The sequence below is a fragment of the Oryctolagus cuniculus genome, chromosome 6 (assembly GCF_051225735.1).
Source record: "Oryctolagus cuniculus isolate XC-2025 breed Fujian yellow rabbit chromosome 6, ASM5122573v1, whole genome shotgun sequence".
Classification (NCBI taxonomy): Eukaryota; Metazoa; Chordata; class Mammalia; order Lagomorpha; family Leporidae; genus Oryctolagus; species Oryctolagus cuniculus.
In genome coordinates, this window is record NC_142872.1 from 365153 (window position 1) to 384221 (window position 19069).

Below are 19069 nucleotides of genomic sequence, written 5' to 3' on the forward strand. Positions count from 1 at the left end.
GTCCAAGCCCTCAATCACCGCGCTGCCCGTGGACTGCCGGACGGCCGCCGGCAGACGGGAGACGCCCGCTCCCGCGAAGTCTCCCGCGGGGCCCGTGCCAGAGTCAAAACGCGAGGAAAGTCAGACCCACGAAGTCAGCCATCACTCCTTCCCACCCTGGAAAACTCAAATCCGAGACCAGGGGTGACCACTCCCGCCTCTGGGCAGAACTCGTGGCTTAATTCAGCCCCGAATGCCGCTCGCCAGACACCACACACGTCCTTCCCAAAGCCCAACAAACTCTTTCGACGCCAGCGCGGCGCCCCCGCCGCCCCGTCTCGAGCGCCCGGCTCCAGGACGGCCTCCGCCGCTCGGCGCGGGCGGGCACGCGTGACGTCACGAGCGCGACGCGGCTGGCGCGCGGGAGTGACGCGATTCGCGGCGGGGCGGCCGTGTGACGTGGCCCCCGGCGGGCTGAGGCCACGGGACCTCGGATGCTGCGGCGCCCGCTGGCGGGGCTGGCAGCGGCCGCCCTGGGCCGGGCCCCCGCGGACGGTGAGTGCGGGCGCGGGCCGTCCTGGCCCTCGAGGGTGCGGCGGCGCCCGTCCCGCAAGCTTCCCCTGCGTCCCGGCGTCAGAACGCGGAGCGCCGGGCCGGCGGGGGCGCCCCGAGCTGCGGCGACCCCAGGGACGGCGAGCCCGTGTCGGGCTCAGCGGCCGCCCGCGCTGCCCCGCAGCACCGGCCCGGGGGCGTGGAGAGCGCAGTGGAGGCGGGGTGGTGCGCCGGGCGGGGCGGGCGCGCGTGCGGGCGCCCTGGTCAGCCCCGGGAAGCGCGGGGCCGTGCGGGCGGCTCCTCGACTGGGGCGGGGGCTACGCGGGGTGCGGGCGAGGAGCAGCCCTATCTCCCCGCCGTTCCCGAATCAGCCGGGAGGCACGTGGGACGTTTTGCGGGGGACGGGAAGAGTGGCGCCGTCCGTGTGCTGCCGGCTCCGGACTCCGTGCCCACGTGTCCCACGTGGCCGGGTTCCTGTCCCCCAGGTCGCAGACGCGGGCTGCGGTCCAGGCCTTGGCCCAGGCCCAGCCCCAGTCACGATGGGCATCTGGGCAGTGGTTGGATGATCTGTCTCTCAAAACAGATAAAATGAATAAAAACACTTCACAAATAACGTAAAAGGTATCCTGAGGGCTGGGTGGTTGCAGTCTGCCCTGGACAGTGGACCCATGCGGCCCTGCGCCAGGCCTTGCCCTGCCCAGAGCCTGTGTGTGAGAGCCCTGTGTGTGTGCTCAGGAGGGGCGGGGGCCAGACTGCAGCAGACTCCCCAGTCAGGGCTGCTGTGGAGATGGCCTCCTTGGCCACTGCCCTTGCAAGTTGCCCTGGGCAGCTGGGTGGGGAGGAGGACCGGTGAGGGGGCTGATGGGGTGCCCTGGGGCCCCCGCTCCCTACTGGGAGATGCTCTGACCTGTCCCCGCCAGTCCTCCCAGGCTCTGGGACCCATGTCAGGTTGGCGGCTTCCATCCCACTGAGGATGGCTGGAGCTGTGAGGCCTGGGCCCCGGTTCTGTGGCCCAGTGGGTATGCTGCTGTGGCAGGTGGTGCCGTGACTTCCTGTCACTGGTCACTGCGTGGAACACCCCCCCACACACACACCTTCCAGGCTGGCAGGGGTCTTCTGGGGTATCTGTGGCTCCCCCAGAGCTCTGGATGGTGAGTGGGAGGCAGGGCCAGGCTGGGCCCTTCCTCTGTGGCCCTCTGCCGGTCCTCAGTGGGCTGGGCTCCAGGGAGGGCAGGAACTCAGGAGGAACACCCACAGGGTGGAGCAGGCTCTGACTTAGGCTGTGTGCTTGTCACAGCTGTGAGTGAATGGATGTACCTGATGCCCACTGCGTCTGTGGGCTCCCCCGTTCCGTGGGGTCCAAGGCGAGTACTGGTGCTGACACTGCATGTGCACACATGTTCCATGTGGGTTTGTCATTACGCGTGGTGGGTCCAGATCTTAGGAGCCGAGAGCCAGAGAATCTGGGGAACAAGGGGAAGGTTGAGGACAGTGCACACTGGGCTGGGGGCAGGCATTGGAGTGGGGCTGGCGGTCGTACTTAGGGTGAGGAGTGCAGTGGGTGGTCTTTCAGAGCCCTGCCTCTGTTCTGAGGGAGCTGCAGTGGGGTGGGGGTGGGGAACAAGTGGGCCTCGCCTTGGCGCCTCCTCCCCGGGGTCTCCTCTGAGCTCCCAGTGGAGTCTTCCAGGCAGGCACTAAGCTCAGGTTTTCCCCACATCTACGCCTGCCCGTCACGGTTGCCAGTTTCTGGGCAGGCACAGGTCTTGTACTCTCTGGGGCCCTGGGGTGGTCTCCACACTGGTCCTTGCTGCACAAAGCAAACGTGAGTGAGCACGGCCCTGTTTCCCATCCTCACGGGCCCAGGACAGGAGAAGCACCTTGTGCTGGTGGCGGCACACAGGAGTTTCCAAGGTCCACTGTGTCTGTATTCACCTCAGGGACTTGGGGACAGGCAGGGTGATGGTGATGAGCCCTGCAGAGCACCACCCTGCTCCTGCTGGGCCGGAGAGTCAGGGATGGCCCCTCTCCATGGGGAGGTGCCGAGTGCTCAGGACTGGGACCGGGTCTGTGCCCTAGGAGCCTCCTGTGTTGACCAGCTTGAGCACAGACCGGACAGAGAACCTGACCCTTGTGGAAGCCCCACACGGTGACCTAGAGAGGGGCCAGTAGCCTGGGAGCTGCTGCGGCTCAAGACCAGAGGTGACACTGTGAAGTGCCCAACAGAGCAGGGGGGACAGAAACCCACTGAATCAGGCACTTAGAGTTTTCTCAGGCTCCCAGGCCAACCTGCACCGTGCAGCACATGGGGCCCCTCTCACTGTTCCCCAGCATGTGGGGTCCCCACTGCTCCCCAGAATTTGGGGGTCCCTCTCACTGCTCACCAGCACATGGAGTCCCCTCTGACCCTCACAGCACATGGGGTCCATCTGACTGCTCCCCAGAACGTGGGGTCCACTCTGACCTCCCCCCAGTACATGGGGTCCGCTCTGACATCCCTCCAGCACATGGGTTCTCTGTTCTCCAGAATGTGGGGTCCCCTCTGACCCCCCCAGCACATGGAGTCTCAGCTCCCCAGAATGTGGGGTCCCTTCTGACCCCCCTCTAGCATGTGGGGTCTCTTTGACCCCCTCCAGCACCTGGAGTCCCTCTGACTCCCCTCCAGCACATGGGGTCCCTCTGACCTCCCCCAGCACCTGGGGTCCCTCTGACCTCCCCAGTACGTGGGGTCAGTAGCTCTGCTGTGTTGACTCCTTTCACAGCACACTCAGCTCCGGTCCTCTTGTATCCCAGTGTTGAGGCTCAGTTCCCTGGGTTTGCAGGTGAAGTGCGGTGTGTGCTGTTTCCTCGGATCCGTGTGTTGAGCCTAGGAGGCTGCAGAGGCTGAACACTGACCTCAGCCCCTTTAACCCGGAAGGGAGCCAGGATTGAGCAGTTCACCCACATCGTGGGGCTTGCTGATCCTGCAAGGCCCTGGGGGGGCCGGGTCATGCAGCATTGTGGAGCAGTGGGGACAGCAGTGGCAGAGAGCAGGGTCAGGAGGGTGGGGGCCTAAGTTGAGGGCAGTGGTCAAGGTGAGGTGAAAGCTGTGTGTTGTGTGGGGCAGCCGTGAGGCTGCAGGAAGGAGCGGGTTGTGACTACTGAGGGCTCCCCTGGTCCCCTTCTGCCTTCAGGAGGTGGTGTTTGTCAGTGTGTGTGCCCATGCATGTGTGTACACTGCATGCACATGTATATTTGGTTGTGTGTATCATGTTTATGCATTGTGTGTGCATATGTTCATGTAGCCGTGTTGTGTGCACATGTGTATTCATGCATGTGATTTGTGCACTGCATGTATACATCCACTGCTCATTATGAAGGTGTGTTTATGCATGCATACAAACATGCATTGTCTGCATATCTGTAGGATGCATACATGAACAGTGTGCACGTGCACACATGTGTGTTGTATATGTGCACGAGCACCTGTGTGTTGTGTGTCATGTGTGCACACTTTGTGGTTGTGCCTGCGTACATTGTGTGAACATGTGTGCATGTGCCTGTGTGCACCATGAACCCTCAGCAGTGGTGCTTGTCTGTGATTCCCGTGTGAACATGTGTGTGAGGTGTGTGCTCCTCCTGTGTGCAGCACTCCTGTGTGCACCATGAACCCTCAGCAGTGGTGCTTGTCTGTGATTCCCGTGTGAACATGTGTGTGAGGTGTGTGCTCCTCCTGTGTGCAGCACTCCTGTGTGCACCATGAACCCTCAGCAGTGGTGCTTGTCTGTGATTCCCGTGTGAACATGTGTGTGAGGTGTGTGCTCCTCCTGTGTGCAGCACTCCTGTGTGCACCATGAACCCTCAGCAGTGGTGCTTGTCTGTGATTCCCGTGTGAACATGTGTGTGAGGTGTGTGCTCCTCCTGTGTGCAGCACTCCTGTGTGCACCATGAACCCTCAGCAGTGGTGCTTGTCTGTGATTCCCATGGTGGCCTACTTTGGGGATTAAGAACCCAGCCCAGACCCCAGCTGAAGCAGCCCTTTCTGCCCTGACTGGACATCCTGCAGCCGCCGTGCCCCTCAGGTGGCGCTGCAGGTGTTGGTCCAGGGTGCCTGAGCTCCAGGGAGTCCTCCCAGTTTCCACCTGCCCAGACAAGCAGTGTGTGTCTCCCAGCCCCCACCTCTGCCTGGCTCTTCCTTCTGCCCCCCACCCCCCAGACCCTGCCCCTAGCTGCATGCCTTGTTGGCTGCCATTGACTGGTTGCCAGGTGCCCATCTCAAGGTCAGAATGAAGAATGGCCTTTTCTGCATGGTGATGGGCGGGGCCGGCTTTATGCAGGGACTGGGTGCTGGGCACTCAGGGATTTAGCGTGCAGAAGGGCAGGGCAGGCTGACTGGGATTAGTCCTCAGACCTCAGAGCAGAGCACCTGTCGCTGTGCCCCAGGCTGACCACAGAGGCCATACCCTACTGAGCAGGTGGGTGCCATCCCCAGGGTTGGGGAGGGTTCCCACCAGAGGAATGAGGGCCTGCTTGAGGCAGGTGAAGGGCAGGTGGGGTGCATGGGCTGGCAGGGGTGGGGCCAAAGGGGGGTTGGCTCAGCTGGAACAGCTGTCACAGGCAGTCTGTCCTGGGAAGACCCCCACACGTTCCCCCCGTCCTCCCTGGCCACTCAGTGCCCTGACCTGTAGCAAATGTTAGCCCCACGCTGAGTCTGTCTCCCCCTGGAGCAGCCATCAGGGGAAACTTGAGCTCCTGCCAGCAGCCCATCCTGGGGTACAGACAGCGAGGTGGGGGTTCCCCTGATGGGCCTGGGTTCAGCGGACCTTGACGAGGCCACTCATGCAGGTCCAGGGACAGTGCCACAGTGAAGAGTCCAAGTCAGGCTCCATGTGGGCTGGGGGCCTTGGAGCTCTTGGAAAGGTTGTGAGCACGTCCACGAGGTGGGGAAGGCAGACCCTGTGTGGGCTCGACACCTGGGGGTGCGGGAGACGGGTCAGGCCATGGGATGCTCCTTGGGGGTTCTGGGCAGGGCGCTTGGCCAACACCTGTCAGCCTGGTCAGGCCTCCCTTGTTGGCTGTCTTTACTGAAGGGGTCTGGGGCAGCCCACGTTCCTCCTGGGTGGAGGGAGTTGCGCCCAAGGTCTCAGAACCCCTCCCTCCACTGCCCCTCAGTTAGGGCTGGGGTGCACTGAGACTTAAGAGCTCGGCTACTGTCTGAACATGCCGCCTCCCACAGGCATGTCAGGACCTAGGCCCGTGGTGTTGAGCGGGCCTTCGGGGGCCGGGAAGAGCACCTTGCTGAGGAGGCTGCTCCAGGAGCATGGGGGCGTCTTCGGCTTCAGCGTCTCCCGTGAGTGCCTGGGGCTGCCCTGCCCTGTGACCCCTCCTGCACCCCCCACTCTGCTCACCCCTCCCCGTGTTCCTCCCCTTGTCCCTGGGGGCTGTGTGTTTAGCCTGGGTCCTCAGGCACCCTCTCCGCACTGGGCTGGCTCCCCTATTATGGCTGCTGAGCCCCTCCTGCCTCCGTGGTGCAGCTCTGCTTGGCTTGCTGGGGGCTGGAGGATTCTGGTGTCCCCATGCTGAGTGACTTTTTTTCCTAGATACCACACGGGACCCACGGCCCGGCGAGGAGAACGGCAGAGGTTGGTCGGCCCTGGGCGCTGGCTGGCATAGGGGTGGGGTGGGAGGGGCCGGGAGGGAACCTCAGGGCCATAAGGCCACTTGAGGCCTGCCTGATGCGTGACGCGGGAGCCCCCCAGCCCTTGACACCTGAGTGGGAGCCCCCAAGCCCCTGACACCTGAGCGGGAGCCTCCCAGCCCCTGACACCTGAGTGGGAGCCCCCCAGCCCCTGACGATGATGCGGGAGCCCCCCAGTCCCTGACGATGATGCAGGAGCCCCCCCGCCCCTGACACCTGAGTGGGAGCCCTCTAGCCCCTGACGATGATGCAGGAGCCCCCCAGCCCCTGACACCTGAGTGGGAGCCCCCCAGCCCCTGACACCTGAGTGGGAGCCCCCCAGCCCCTGACACCTGAGTGGGAGCCCTCTAGCCCCTGACGATGATGCAGGAGCCCCCAGCCTCTGACACCTGAGTGGGAACCCCCCAGCCCCTGACACCTGAGTGGGAGCCCCCAGCCCCTGATGATGATGCAGGAGCCCCCAGCCCCTGACGCCTGAGTGGGAGCCCCCCCAGCCCCTGATGATGATGTGGGAGCCCCCAGCCCCTGACACCTGAGTGGGAGCCCCCGAGCCCCTGATGATGATGCAGGAGCCCCCAGCCCCTGACATCTGAGTGGGAGCCCCCCAGCCCCTGACACCTGAGTGGGAGCCCTCTAGCCCCTGATGATGATGCCGGAGCCCCCCAGCCCCTGACACCTGAGTGGGAGCCCCCCAGCCCCTGATGATGATGCAGGAGCCCCCAGCCCCTGACGCCTGAGTGGGAGCCCCCCCAGCCCCTGATGATGATGTGGGAGTCCCCCAGCCCCTGACACCTGAGTGGGAGCCCCCCAGCCCCTGAAGCCTGAGTGGGAGCCCCCCCACAGCCCCTGACGGTGAGGCGGGAGCCCCCCCACAGCCCCTGACGGTGAGGCGGGAGCCCCCAAAGCCCCTGATGATGACGCAGGAGCCCCCCCAGCCCCTGATGATGACGCAGGAGCCCCCCCAGCCCCTGATGGTGACGCAGGAGCCCCCACAGCCCCTGACGGTGAGGCGGGAGCCCCCCCAGCCCCTGACGGTGAGGCGGGAGCCCCCACAGCCCCTGATGATGACACGGGAGCCCCCCCAGCCCCTGACGGTGAGGCGGGAGCCCCCCCACAGCCCCTGACGGTGAGGCAGTAGTTCCCTAGTTCCCGTGAGGATGCTGTGGGATGGAGCAGCCCCGTGCCGGGCCGGGTTGCCTGTGGCAGCTTCTGACAGTCTCTTCGTCTCCCCAGATTACTACTTTGTGACCAGGGAGGTAATGCAGCGCGACATTGCTGCCGGTGACTTCATTGAGCACGCAGAGTTCTCGGGGAACCTGTACGGGACGAGGTGGGCCCATGGTCACCAGGGCCCCAGGAGTTGGGATGGGCAGTGGGGCCCCTCCAGGGTCACCAGGGCCCCAGGAGTTGGGATGGGCAGTGGGGCCCCTCCAGAGTCACCAAGGCCCTAGATCCTCTGTCCATGCTCCTGTCCATCCTATAGAAGAATATATAGGTCTGCTGTGTCCTCACTAGTCTGCAAGCCACACAGCAACCTCTTCCCCCTGAACTGAGCAGTGGGTTTCGCTGGCCTTTCTCGTGGGGGCCAGCTGCTGGGTCCAGTCATGTCTCTAGATACCATCGTCCTGGGCCATCCTGGCACTGTGGGGACAGCACGTGACACCTTGCACTCGCTGCAGGTGCAACAGGGAGGGGCCGGCAGTGAGCAGTGCCCCCAGGTCTTCCCAGGAGCTCTGATGGGGCTGGCCCAGCCCTGAAGACCATTGGCAGTCTTAAGGGGTAGCAGAACTGGGCAGTGCCGCCATGTGCTCCTAGGGCTGCCAGCAGGTAGGAGTTGCCATGGTGGCTCGGGGAAGTGTCCCCTGCTGACTGACTGTCCCCACAGCAAGGCAGCTGTGCAGGCTGTGCAGGCCATGAACCGTATCTGTGTACTGGACGTGGACCTGCAGGGCGTCCGCAACATCAAGAAGACTGACTTGCGGCCCATCTACATCTCCGTGCAGCCGCCCTCCCTGGACGTGCTGGTGAGTGCCTGCTGTGGGCAGATGGGCCCGGGTATGGGCCTGGGCAGCTGCTGATGTCCAGGCCTGTGTTTCAGGAGCAGCGGCTACGGCAGCGCAACACTGAGACTGAGGAGAGCCTGGCGAAGCGGCTGGCCGCTGCCCGGGCCGACATGGACAGCAGTGAGTGTCCCTGGTCCTGGTGCCCCTACGTCTTAACCAGCAGAAGGTGTAGGAAGGGGATGTTCCCAGGAGGGGTCAGGGTCCCGTGAGGGTCTCATAAGGGTCTTTACCCCTTTGACACTCAGGCTTCTGTGCATCTGCCCCCTCCCCTGTCTCCCTGTGAGGGCCAAGTGGGGGTAATGGGGCTCCTCCAAGGAGGGCAGAGTACCTGAGACCAGGTCCCAGGGATCCGTCACTCTGCAGCCCTGGGCAGCCCTGCCTATGGCTGGGACAGAAAAGGGCCGACCTCCAGCAGCAAATGACATAGCCCAGCAGTCAGCTTTGTCCATAGTCATGTGGGAGCTCCAGGACCAGGGCACTCACTATGTGCTGCCCACCCCCACACTCCCCAGGCAAGGAGCCCGGCCTGTTTGACCTGGTCATCATCAATGACAACCTGGACAAAGCCTATGCGACACTGAAGGAGGCACTCTCTGAGGTGGGACCTGCCCCCAGGCTGTGCCCCTGCCCTACCCCCACGGACACCCCTCTGCCCAGGCGCCTTGCACTGACGCAGGCGAGGTGCCAGGAGAGGCTGGGGGCTCAGAGCCTTGCTGTGTGTGAGGTGGCAGAGGCTCAAGCAGGTGAGGGGCCACCTGTGACCTCTGGACCAGCAGGGAAGGGAGGCAGGAGTCCCCAGGCTTGTCCATGTCCCAGCTGCCCCTAAGCCCCTTCTTCCTCCCCTGGCAGGAAATCAGGAAAGCTCAGGGGCCTGGCCATGCTTGAGGACCTGGCTGGGGTGCCCAGGACCCACGCAGAAGCAGAACAGGTGCTTGCTGTGGGGTGTGTGGAGCTGACCCTGTGGCCCTGCTGAGCCGGCACCTGGGATAAGAGGGTGCTGCCTGCCTCCCTTGTCCACTGTGGCTGCAGGACCCTGGGTACCCACTGCTGAATGTGCCCTGACCTTATATTCCCTGTCCCTCATCCTGTCTTTCCCGCTGGAACCGGGGCTGATACCCTAATAAAGTAACCAGTGATGGGGTTAACGTGTGCTGAAGTGGAACACAGCCCCAGGCTGGGGGCTTCGTCCTGAGCTGAGCTGGGGCTGTGGCCCTCCATGCTGTTGGTGCCTGTCCGGAAGACAGCTGTCCAGGTCCACTGGTTGTCCAGATGCTGGCCAGGACTGCTCAGGGCCTGTCCTGACCAGCCAGGGTACGTTGGGAACACAGAGTGACCCCTGCCCATGGACGGCCCCTGGTTGCTATGCCTGCCTGCTGCTCCTAAACCAGGCAGGGGTTGGGGGGAGGGCACCCAGTGACAGCAGGGCGGGTGCAGCAGCTGTAGGGGCTGCTTCCTGGGAGCTCTGGGCCAGGTGCTTGTGTGCACAGCCCCAGGCTAAGCTCCAGAAGGGGCTGGGTGAGCCCTGGTTGGGGCCCTTGTCAGGCAGATACCCAGCATTCTCTCCCTGGTTGGGGCCATTGTCGGGCAGACACCCAGTGTTCTCTTCCATGCTTCCAGACCCTGAGATCTGGAGTCCACGGGGTGTGGGGCTTCCCAAGAAGCTGCCCTTCCCCTCCTGGCCCCGAGTGGCTGTGCTGTGGCCTGTGTCTGGCAAGCCTAGCCGCCATTTGTCCCACCCGCCCCCACCTCCCGAGTACTCGCTTCCCCACCTCCACCCTGCATCCTGTCACAGGCCCAGTATTTGCTCTCAGCCCAGGGGCAGCCCCAGCCCTGGTGCCCGAGCAGGGCCACTCGTGGGGTGGATGTGGACATGGAGGGAGGAGGCAGGCAGGAGCCATGGTGGGGAGACCGGATTCTCGGCTGCATCCAGAGCCCCAGATGTGTTTGGATGTGTCAGGACGGTGAACCTGGACCATGAGCCCTGTGATGGGTAAAGGGGAGGAGGAGGGGCAGAAGGGCAGCCAGGTTGGACTGCAGGGGGAGGCAAGAAGAGGTGGCTTTAGGCTGCCCCCCAGAGGCCTGGGCAGGTGTAGCCCAGGACCCACTACTGCCTGGGGAGGCCGTGTCCAGCTCTTGCTGTCCAGCTCCCATAGACAATAAGGGATTCAGACTCTGAGACCCGAGGGGGGAAACAATGGGGCCCTTGAAGGCCCCTCCCCCAGCCCCCATTGTGCTTGGTGGTGAGAGGAGGCTCCAGCCCGGCCACACAACCACAGGAAGGACCAGCGTGCAGCCAGCAGGTGGGCTGGCTCAGAGGGAGTCTCACTTTCCTGGCTTGGAGAAGGTAGGGTGCCACTCAGGACCCCTCAGACACCTGTGGGGCAGGGGCCAGGGGTCACGCTCACTGTGGGGTACTTTCTGTGGCTTCTGTTTCTCAGGCCCAGTGGGTCTGCCCCAGCAGGGGGTGACCAGCAGGGTCTTCTGGGGCACAATTCTGGGGGTCCCAGGGGTTGCTTAGGTTCAGGAGGTGACTGGAAAAGACCTCGTGCAGCAGCTGCAGGACTGGCCAGTGCACCCCTGCCAACTAGTGTCCAGAGGCTGGAGAGGGGGCCCCCATGCAGACTGCATGGCCACTGATTCGGACCAGCTCAGCCCCCCCCCCCAACAGGCTGCACAGCCCCTGATCCAGCTCAGCCCCCCCCCCCATGCAGGCTGCACAGCCCCTGATCCAGCTCAGCCCCCCCCCCCCATGCAGGCTGCACAGCCCCTGATCCAGCTCAGCCCCCCCCCCCCCCAACAGGCTGCACAGCCCCTGATCCAGCTCAGCCCCCCCCCCCCATGCAGGCTGCACAGCCCCTGATCCAGCTCAGCCCCCCCCCCCCATGCAGGCTGCACAGCCCCTGATCCAGCTCAGCCCCCCCTCCCCCCAACAGGCTGCACAGCCCCTGATCCAGCTCAGCCCCCCCCCCCACGCAGGCTGCACAGCCCCTGATCCAGTTCAGCCCCCCCCCCCCATGCAGGCTGCATAGCCCCTGATCCAGCTCAGCCCCCCCCCCCCCACGCAGGCTGCACAGCCCCTGATCCAGCTCAGCCCCCCCCCCCACGCAGGCTGCACAGCCCCTGATCCAGCTCAGCCCCCCCCCCCACGCAGGCTGCACAGCCCCTGATCCAGCTCAGCCCCCCCCCCCACGGGCTGCACAGCCCCTGATCCAGCTCAGCCCCCCCCCCCACGCAGGCTGCACAGCCCCTGATCCAGCTCAGCCCCCCCCCCCACGCAGGCTGCACAGCCCCTGATCCAGCTCAGCCCCCCCCACCACACAGGTTGCACAGCCCCTGATCCAGCTCAGCCCCCCCATGCAGACTGCACAGCCCCTGATCCAGCTCAGCCCCCCCCCCCCCCACGCAGGCTGCACAGCCCCTGATCCAGCTCAGCCCCCCCATGCAGACTGCACAGCCCCTGAGCCAGCTCAGTCCACCCCCCCCCCAGTGGAGATAGCATGGCCACTGACTGAGACTAGGCACACACACCCCCACCCCACCCCTGCCCTGGGACCCAGCAGGGAACCAAGCAGACCTGCTTGCCAAGGCGCTTCCCTGGGCAGCACAGGCTGGTGCCAGGGAGGGGCCCGTGGGCTCCCTTGTGCTCAGGTTGCTGTGCCGCAGAGTCTGGCTGCTCAGGGATTGGCAGGTGTGTGAGGGGAGCCCCAGGGGGAGTGCTCAGGGACCTCTGTGTGTTGAGCCAGCTGAGGGTCCGTGGTGAAGAGTCCCTGTATGTGTGCAGGCACATGGGGTGTACACCTGTGTGATGGGTGTGAGGTGAGAACCAGTGGTCAGGGCGGGCCTGAAGCATCTGGGAACTTCACCTGTAGGGCTTGTGGGTGGCACTCCCGGCTGATGGCAGGGCAGGCATTTGGAGGCAGAGGCCTAACCAAGCACCCATACCAACTGGGGGCCTGTCATGTGGCCACAAGCTGGGGCCTCAGAGCAGCTGGGACAGAGAGGGCCCCAGGTAGGCCTGAGGTTGGGTCCTCAGTGTGTGAAAGCTGCACAACCCTGTGGAGGGCCAGGAGCTGTGCACGGGACGCGTGAGCTGTGGCACAGGGCTGAGGGGGGGTCTCCTATAACTGCAGTGCTGCTGCTTCATACTGGGTGCAGCAAGCAGGCTGTGGGTCCCACAGTGGAGAGACCTGGGGAGGGGCTCTGCACCCACCTTGCCTCCTCTTGGTTTGGGTCTCCATGGAGAGGGGAGGCTACCCAAGGGGGCTGGGCTCTGGTAGCCAGCAAGGTCCCCAGTGGGCCCACCTGGTGGCCTGAGCCTTTGGGTGCACCTCCTGAGCAGGAGGTGACTGGCCCGTGTGCTGCAGGCCAAGGTGGGTGTGGTCCCTGGATCTCCAGGCTGCTGCCCGTCTCTGCGGGAGACCTGGAGCTGGCTGGCCCTTGGCCTGGGGCCTTAGCCTGGGTGTGTCTGGAGAGACAGCCTCAGGGGGCCTGCTCACCCCAGAGACCCCCCCAGGAGGTAGCCCCTGCACATACCCCTGCAGGAGCCCCCAGCTCTGCCCTGCCTGCCCTGGGGCACCTCCTTCCCTCCCCCCTGCCCAGCTCCATCTTTGTCAGGGACCCCAGCCCCAGGCCCCACTGTGAGACCCTGTTAGCCTAGGCCTTTGAGCCCTCCCTGTGCCTGCTGCAGCCCTCCTCCAACCCTTCCCTGCATGACCCTGCCCAGCCACCTGTCAGTGGCCTGCATGGAGCACTCCCAGGGCTGTGCCCTCAGACTCCCCCTTGCCACCCTGTGCTGCCCCCACCAGGAGTCCATCTTGCAGGTGTTCTGAGGAGACCATGCAGAGTCGCCTTGCTGGCCTGTGGCTGGTGCACAGCGTCCACAGCCTTGGTTTTCCCCTCATGGCTTCCCCTGCGCCAGCCGCCCTCCCAGTTCTCAGACCTTCCTTGCCACGGGCACCCTGGTGGCCCTGCTGGGATTCATCCCCATTTCTGGTGGGTCTTCGAGGCCCTGGGAATGTGCTGTATTGCTGGCCACTGTCTGGATGTCCTTCCCTCTCTTGCAGTGTCCACTCTGGGCAGGTGGGCACTTATGTGAACCATTTGGGACTTGCCCTGTGAAGGGTTCACTCCATCAGACCTTGGGGTACACTCTGACCTGTCTCTGGTCTGCAGCCCTGACCCTTGCTCACATCGGTCCAGCTTCTGCCCTGTGTGCCTTGGATATGTGCCCTTCGGTGTGTGTGCACTGGTGCTGTGCACACGTATGTGTGCCAGTGTGTGGCACTCCTTGTGGTTGGGAGGAGTCTTCAGAGGACTGCAGAGCAAGGCCTGCTGGGTAGGCATTTTAGGGCACCCCTGGCTGGCGTTAGCGTAGGCTCACAGGGAGGAGTGAGGTGGCCAAGGCCCCCAGAGAACAGTACAGGGACGTGGTTGGCTGGGATCAGGGCTTGCCAGTGGACCTGAGGGTGCCGGGGCACTGCTGTCCAGGGGTGAGGAGGCTGCTTGGGAGGGGAGATGAGTTTGGGTTTGTCTCCAGCTGGAAGAACCTGCCAGGCATCCAAGTGCTGCTGTCCCAGGGAGAGTCACAGGCCAGAGGTGTGGGTGTGTGCGTCCCCCTGTGTGTGGCCCAGCCTTGGCCCCACAGGGAGCCAGGCTTGCAGAACCAACAGCTGTGAGTGCATGTGCACCTGTGAGCATGAGTGTGCATGAGTGACATGCCCCCTGGGGTGAAGCCCTGTCACCCAGCCCCCAGAGCTGAGCCACGCCTGGTCACGAGTGCCTGTGCTGCCTGGACTTGGCATTTGGAGCTGCCAGTGGTACCAGCCATGGGTGTCTACACCAGGCAGCTGGCATGCACTCAAACCAATGCTTCCCAGCAGAGCCAGTGGCTGCACATGGTACACGCAACCAGGTGCTGTAGGGATTCATGCCCTGGACTGTCCCTGGGCTGGTTTGTCTGGGCTCAGCTCCTATGATGGCACAGTTCCTGGGGGGCAGTTGGGGCTGGAGCTGAGGTGAGGGAGTCAGAGCAGAAGGCTGCAGGTGAACATGTGTTGGCACATGTGTGCATGTGTGTGTGTGCAGGCATGTTTGTGTAGGTGTGCATCTGTAAGTGTGGTCTAGTGCATTTGCAGGTACACGTGTTTGAGCCTATGCATATGAGCATGTGTGTGGGGCTCTGAGGGGGTGCACAGGTGTGAGGGAGTGGGCCACTTCCCCAGGAACCTATGCCACCCTTTTTTCCTGTTCCACTGGGAAGGGCCCCAGCTGCATATATGGCAGGTGGCCTGGCTCTGCTGCCCACCCCACACCTGCACCGTGGACTCCCAGGCCTGGCCAGAAGCGTTAGTCACTCGGGTCTCCTGCCCCTAAGCTACCCAGGTGCAGGCACTGGCTCTGGGGCAGCTTCAAGGAGGAAGGGTGTGAAGGAAGAGGCTGCAGAGCCCCTGTCCTGAGCACATGCCTGTCCAGGGCTCAGGTGGTCTGGGACATAAGCCACCTCCAGGAGTCACGGGTGCCTAACTGGCCATGTATCAGCATGTGGGAGGCCGCGCTGCACAGCCTCCTGCCTGGGGATGGCTGGACTGGGACTGAGGGGACCAGGGAGCTCTTTGTGGTGCTATTGCTCTGTAGGGTGTAGAAGATGGGGCAGGGCTGCAGGGCTGGAAGCTCCGGGGATAAGGAGCTGGCCGGGGGGTGGGGGATAAAGGGGTCCAGTGGGGCTTGGAGGACTGCAGGGCTAAGAGGCTGGTGGTTGGAGGACTGAGGAAGGCTTTGCTGACTGGGCATTCTGGGGACCGAGCCCTGGGAGGGTCCCTGGGAGAGCCCTGGGTGTTGGCCACGTGATCCTGTCAGATCCTCCCCAACCCAGGAGGCTAGGGTGGGGTTCTGCACAGCCCTCAGAAATCCAGTGGGGCAGCCCTGGCTTCCCTCTGCCCCACAAAGGCAGCTGACCCCCTGGCTCCCTGCCTCCCAGGGCCTGGGCAGGCACTTGGCTTTCCTGGGGAGCCCCATGGGAGACAAGACTGCCCTGGGAATCCTTGCGGGTACCCCACCGGCAGCGTCAGGACCTGGTGGAAGGTGGCACACTCAGGATTGCTAAGAGCTGTTAGCAGAGAAAACCTCCCAACCGACTTGGAGGCCTCTCGCTGACCCCCGCCTGGCCGGCAGGTCCCACCCGCCCGCCCCTATGACCAACATGAGCTGGGGCTTCCTGACGCGGCTGCTGGAGGAGATCCACAACCACTCCACCTTCGTGGGCAAGGTCTGGCTCACCGTGCTCGTGGTCTTCCGCATCGTGCTCACGGCCGTGGGCGGTGAGTCCATCTACTCGGACGAGCAAGCCAAATTCACCTGCAACACGCGGCAGCCTGGCTGCGACAACGTGTGCTATGACGCCTTCGCACCTCTGTCCCACGTGCGCTTCTGGGTCTTCCAGATCGTGGCCATCTCCACGCCCTCGGTCCTGTACCTGGGCTACGCAGTGCACCGCCTGGCGCGCGCCTCGGAGCAAGAGCGCAGGCGCGCCTTGCGCCGCCGCGCAGGGGCCCGCCGCGCGCCCCGCGCCCACTTGCCGCCCGCGCCGCCCAGCTGGCCCGAGCCCGCCGAGCTGGGAGAGGAGGAGCCCATGCTGGGGCTGGGTGAGGACGCGGAGGAGGAGCCGGGGGCGCCTGAGGGCCCTGCGGAGGATGCGGAGGAGGAGCGCGCCGAGGAGGCGGCCACCAAGGGCGCGGGCGGGGGCGGAGAGGCGGCGGGGACGCCGGGCCCGGCGACGCAGCACGACGGGCGGCGGCGCATTCAGCGCGAGGGCCTGATGCGCGTGTACGTGGTGCAGCTGGTGGTCAGAGCGGCCTTCGAGGTGGCCTTCCTGGTGGGCCAGTACTTGCTGTACGGTTTCGAGGTGCGGCCCTCCTTCGCCTGCAGCCGCCACCCGTGCCCGCACGTCGTGGACTGCTTCGTGTCGCGCCCCACCGAGAAGACGGTCTTCCTGCTGGTCATGTACGTGGTCAGCTGCCTATGCTTGCTGCTGAACCTGTGCGAGATGGCTCACCTGGGCCTGGGCAGCGCGCAGGACGCCGTGCGCGGGCCCCAGGCCCCGGGCCCCTGCCCCGGCCCCGCGCCGCGCCCTGCGCCCTGCGCCTTCCCGGCCGTGGGCCTGGCCTGCCCGCCAGACTACAGCCTGGTGGTGCGCGCGGCAGAGCGCGCGCGCGCGCACGACCAGAATATCGCCAACCTGGCCCTGCAGGCGCTGCGCGACGGGGCGGTGGCCGGCGACCGGGAGAGCCTGCCCTGCTCTGGGCTCCCTGCCCCCTCCCGGGTGTGCCCCAGGGCTGGCGCAGCAACTTCGGGCACCGGCAGCGCCACGTCCGGGGGCACGGTCGGCGAACAGGGTCGTTCCGGGGCGCTCGAGCGGCCGGGTGCCAAGCCCAGGGCTGGCTCCGAGAAGGGCAGCACCGGCAGCAGGGACGGGAAGACCACGGTGTGGATCTGAGCACACCGGCGGGGGACTGGACAGGGCTGGAGGCGCGCGGATGCCCAAGCTTGGGCACCTCTGAGGCTTGGTGGGATGGGGAGGATGGGAGCCATGAAGGGTCCCGGCTCCAGCCTGTGATCCCCGAGGTGCGGGCAAGGCATTGGCCTCCTCTCCAGGGCCGGTCTCTGCGGCTATCCTGAGCTTTGCCGGGCTGCGGCCAGCTGCCCTTCCCTTGCAAGTCCCCTCCAGGGGTTCATATGGACGCCAGAGCTGTTTGTCCCTGCTGCCTGCAGCCACAGAGGTTCTTTGCCCAGCCTCCCAGCCCACGCTCTGGCTCCTGAAGGGCCCAGGGCGACCCCAGCTCTTTCTTGACAGAAGGGGAAGCCGAGGAGCACCCAGGCTGGGGAAAGGCCCCTGTGGCCGTCCCAGGTCTGCACCTGGTCCCGGGGACTGGGAGACTGAGGCCCTGGAGGGCTGGAGGGAGCAGGAGCACACCTTCCGGCCTTCTGTGACGGCCTCAAGTTCTGAAGATACCCGTCCTGCCTCGCAGCTTGAACCACAAGGTGGTGGTCAGGGGCTGGGGCTTTGGCCGTGCTGCCAAAAGGGCTCCTAGATTCCTCCCCAATTCTGAGCCGCCTGAGCAAATGGAGTGAAATAAAGTTCAGGAGTGTGCGTGGGCATGCATGCATTTCTGCAGGCGGACACTCATGTATGTACACATGCATGTGCTTGCCTGTGTGTGCGTGACTCTCCGCGGCACTCCATCCTAGGGACAGCAGGGGGGACGAGCTGCAGGCTGAGTGCCCACAGTTCCTCAGACACACAGTGGTGGAGTGGGGCGCACCGGTGGTGAGGCGCGAGGACTGCCTGCCCCGTGGGGTGGAGGGCGTCCTGGGTGCCAGCCTGAGCCCCAGGGCAGCAGCTGGGGACAACCCTGCTCTGCTGGAGCGCTCACAGCAGCCCTGGGGGCCTCTCTTGGGCACCCCAGCCACGCCTGGGCTGAGCTCAGCCTCGTCAGATGCTGTGGGGAGCAACTCGGACTAGACTAAGTTACTGAAATTAAGACTTATTCTATGCATCTGCTTTCCCACAATATGGCGCTGAGAAGGGAGAAACAGCTTCTACACAGCTGCCTCCAGTTCAACCAATGAACTGTAGGACCTGCTCCTGATTGGAGGAGAGCAGCGTACTCGGCGTGTGGGTAGCAGAGTTGGGATTGGTGGAAGAGGACTATAAAGGAGGAGAGAGACAACATGCACCAGGAACATCTAAGAGGAACACCTGTGCAGCCCCCGAGAGAGCCGGCCAGCGGTGTGCCGCTCCCCCGCGGAAGTGGGGAAAGTGGCTAGGGGGAACCGCCCTTCCACGGAGGTGGAAGGGACGGTAGCCAACCCGGGAAGAACCAGCAGCAAACCCGGGGAGGGCCGAGCAGACGAAAGAACAACGCAGGGTCCTGTGTCGTTCCTCCACGAAGACGGGGAGCGACAAGATGCAGTCTGCAGGCTGAGTTCTGCCCCCAGGTGACCAGGGCCCCAGTGAGCCACACCCATAGGAAGGTGTGGCTGGTGATGCTGGGAATGGAGCTTAGAGAGGAAGAGCAAACCCCCACCCCAGCGTGCCTACCCCGGTGTCAGAGGGATGGCCCACGAGAAGGTGCGTCCCGGCTCGGGCTGTGCTGGGGGCTCTGCCACTGCATGTGGCTGGGGCCCTGTTGGGGAGGCAGGGTCCTGGTGCCCGGCTCAGCCCAGCTTCTGCTTCCTCCACCTTTTCCTACCATGCAGGCCTTCACCTGATTAGGTGGGATCTGCCCACCTGACCAGGGCCAGTGCCTTCCCGAGCCTGCTGAGCCAAGGGACCTGGTGTCGGTGGGTGCACAGGACGTGCAGGACTCGTGTCAGGGCCCCGAGCACTTTTGCAGGAGGTCTGTGTCAGCTGTAGAACTGACCAGGTATCTGGACACCCATGGGCCAGCCAAGTGACCGCCCAGGCTGTCCGCAGCCTTTTTTGTGGGGAACCTCAGTCTTTGTTGATAGGCAGGTTAATGGCAGGTACACACAGGTGCCGTGTTCTACAGGTTGTTTCTCTGGAGCCCGTGAGGAAAGCACCTGTTGGGGCTTGCGTTGTGGTGCAGCAGGTGAAGCTGCTGCCCGTATCGAAGCACCGGCTGCATCATTTCCCATCCAGTTCTTTGCTAATGCACCCGGGAAAGCCACAGAAGGTGGCCTGAGTGCTCGGGCCTCTGCCATCCATGTGGGAGACTAGGATGGAGTTCCAGGCTCCTGGCATCGGCCTGGCCCCATCCCAGCTGCTGGCAGTATTTTACACAGC

At 64.4% G+C, this 19069-nt stretch overlaps 2 protein-coding genes across 4 annotated transcripts; both read left to right on the forward strand.

Annotated features, from left to right (window-relative positions):
- Positions 1-435: 435 nt before the first annotated feature.
- Positions 436-9413, forward strand: GUK1 (guanylate kinase 1). 3 transcript variants are annotated; one of them, XM_089334690.1, is made up of 10 exons: positions 436-534; positions 1829-1895; positions 4917-4982; positions 5744-5857; positions 6108-6149; positions 7439-7535; positions 8091-8229; positions 8304-8388; positions 8781-8866; positions 9118-9413. In XM_089334690.1, exons 4-10 carry the CDS (start codon positions 5746-5748, stop codon positions 9151-9153), a joined length of 597 nt encoding a protein of 198 aa, XP_089190816.1. In that variant the 5' UTR covers positions 436-534; positions 1829-1895; positions 4917-4982; positions 5744-5745; the 3' UTR covers positions 9154-9413. The 3 variants fall into 3 exon arrangements, with proteins under 3 accessions (XP_089190816.1, XP_089190815.1, XP_002723897.1); XM_089334689.1 differs by lacking the exon at positions 4917-4982; XM_002723851.5 differs by lacking the exons at positions 1829-1895; positions 4917-4982.
- A 1092-nt stretch (positions 9414-10505) lies between these two features.
- On the forward strand, positions 10506-17465 carry GJC2 (gap junction protein gamma 2). The gene is made up of 2 exons (XM_051840081.3): positions 10506-10612; positions 15439-17465. Exon 2 carries the CDS (start codon positions 15458-15460, stop codon positions 16757-16759), a length of 1302 nt encoding a protein of 433 aa, XP_051696041.1. The 5' UTR covers positions 10506-10612; positions 15439-15457; the 3' UTR covers positions 16760-17465.
- Positions 17466-19069: the final 1604 nt, after the last annotated feature.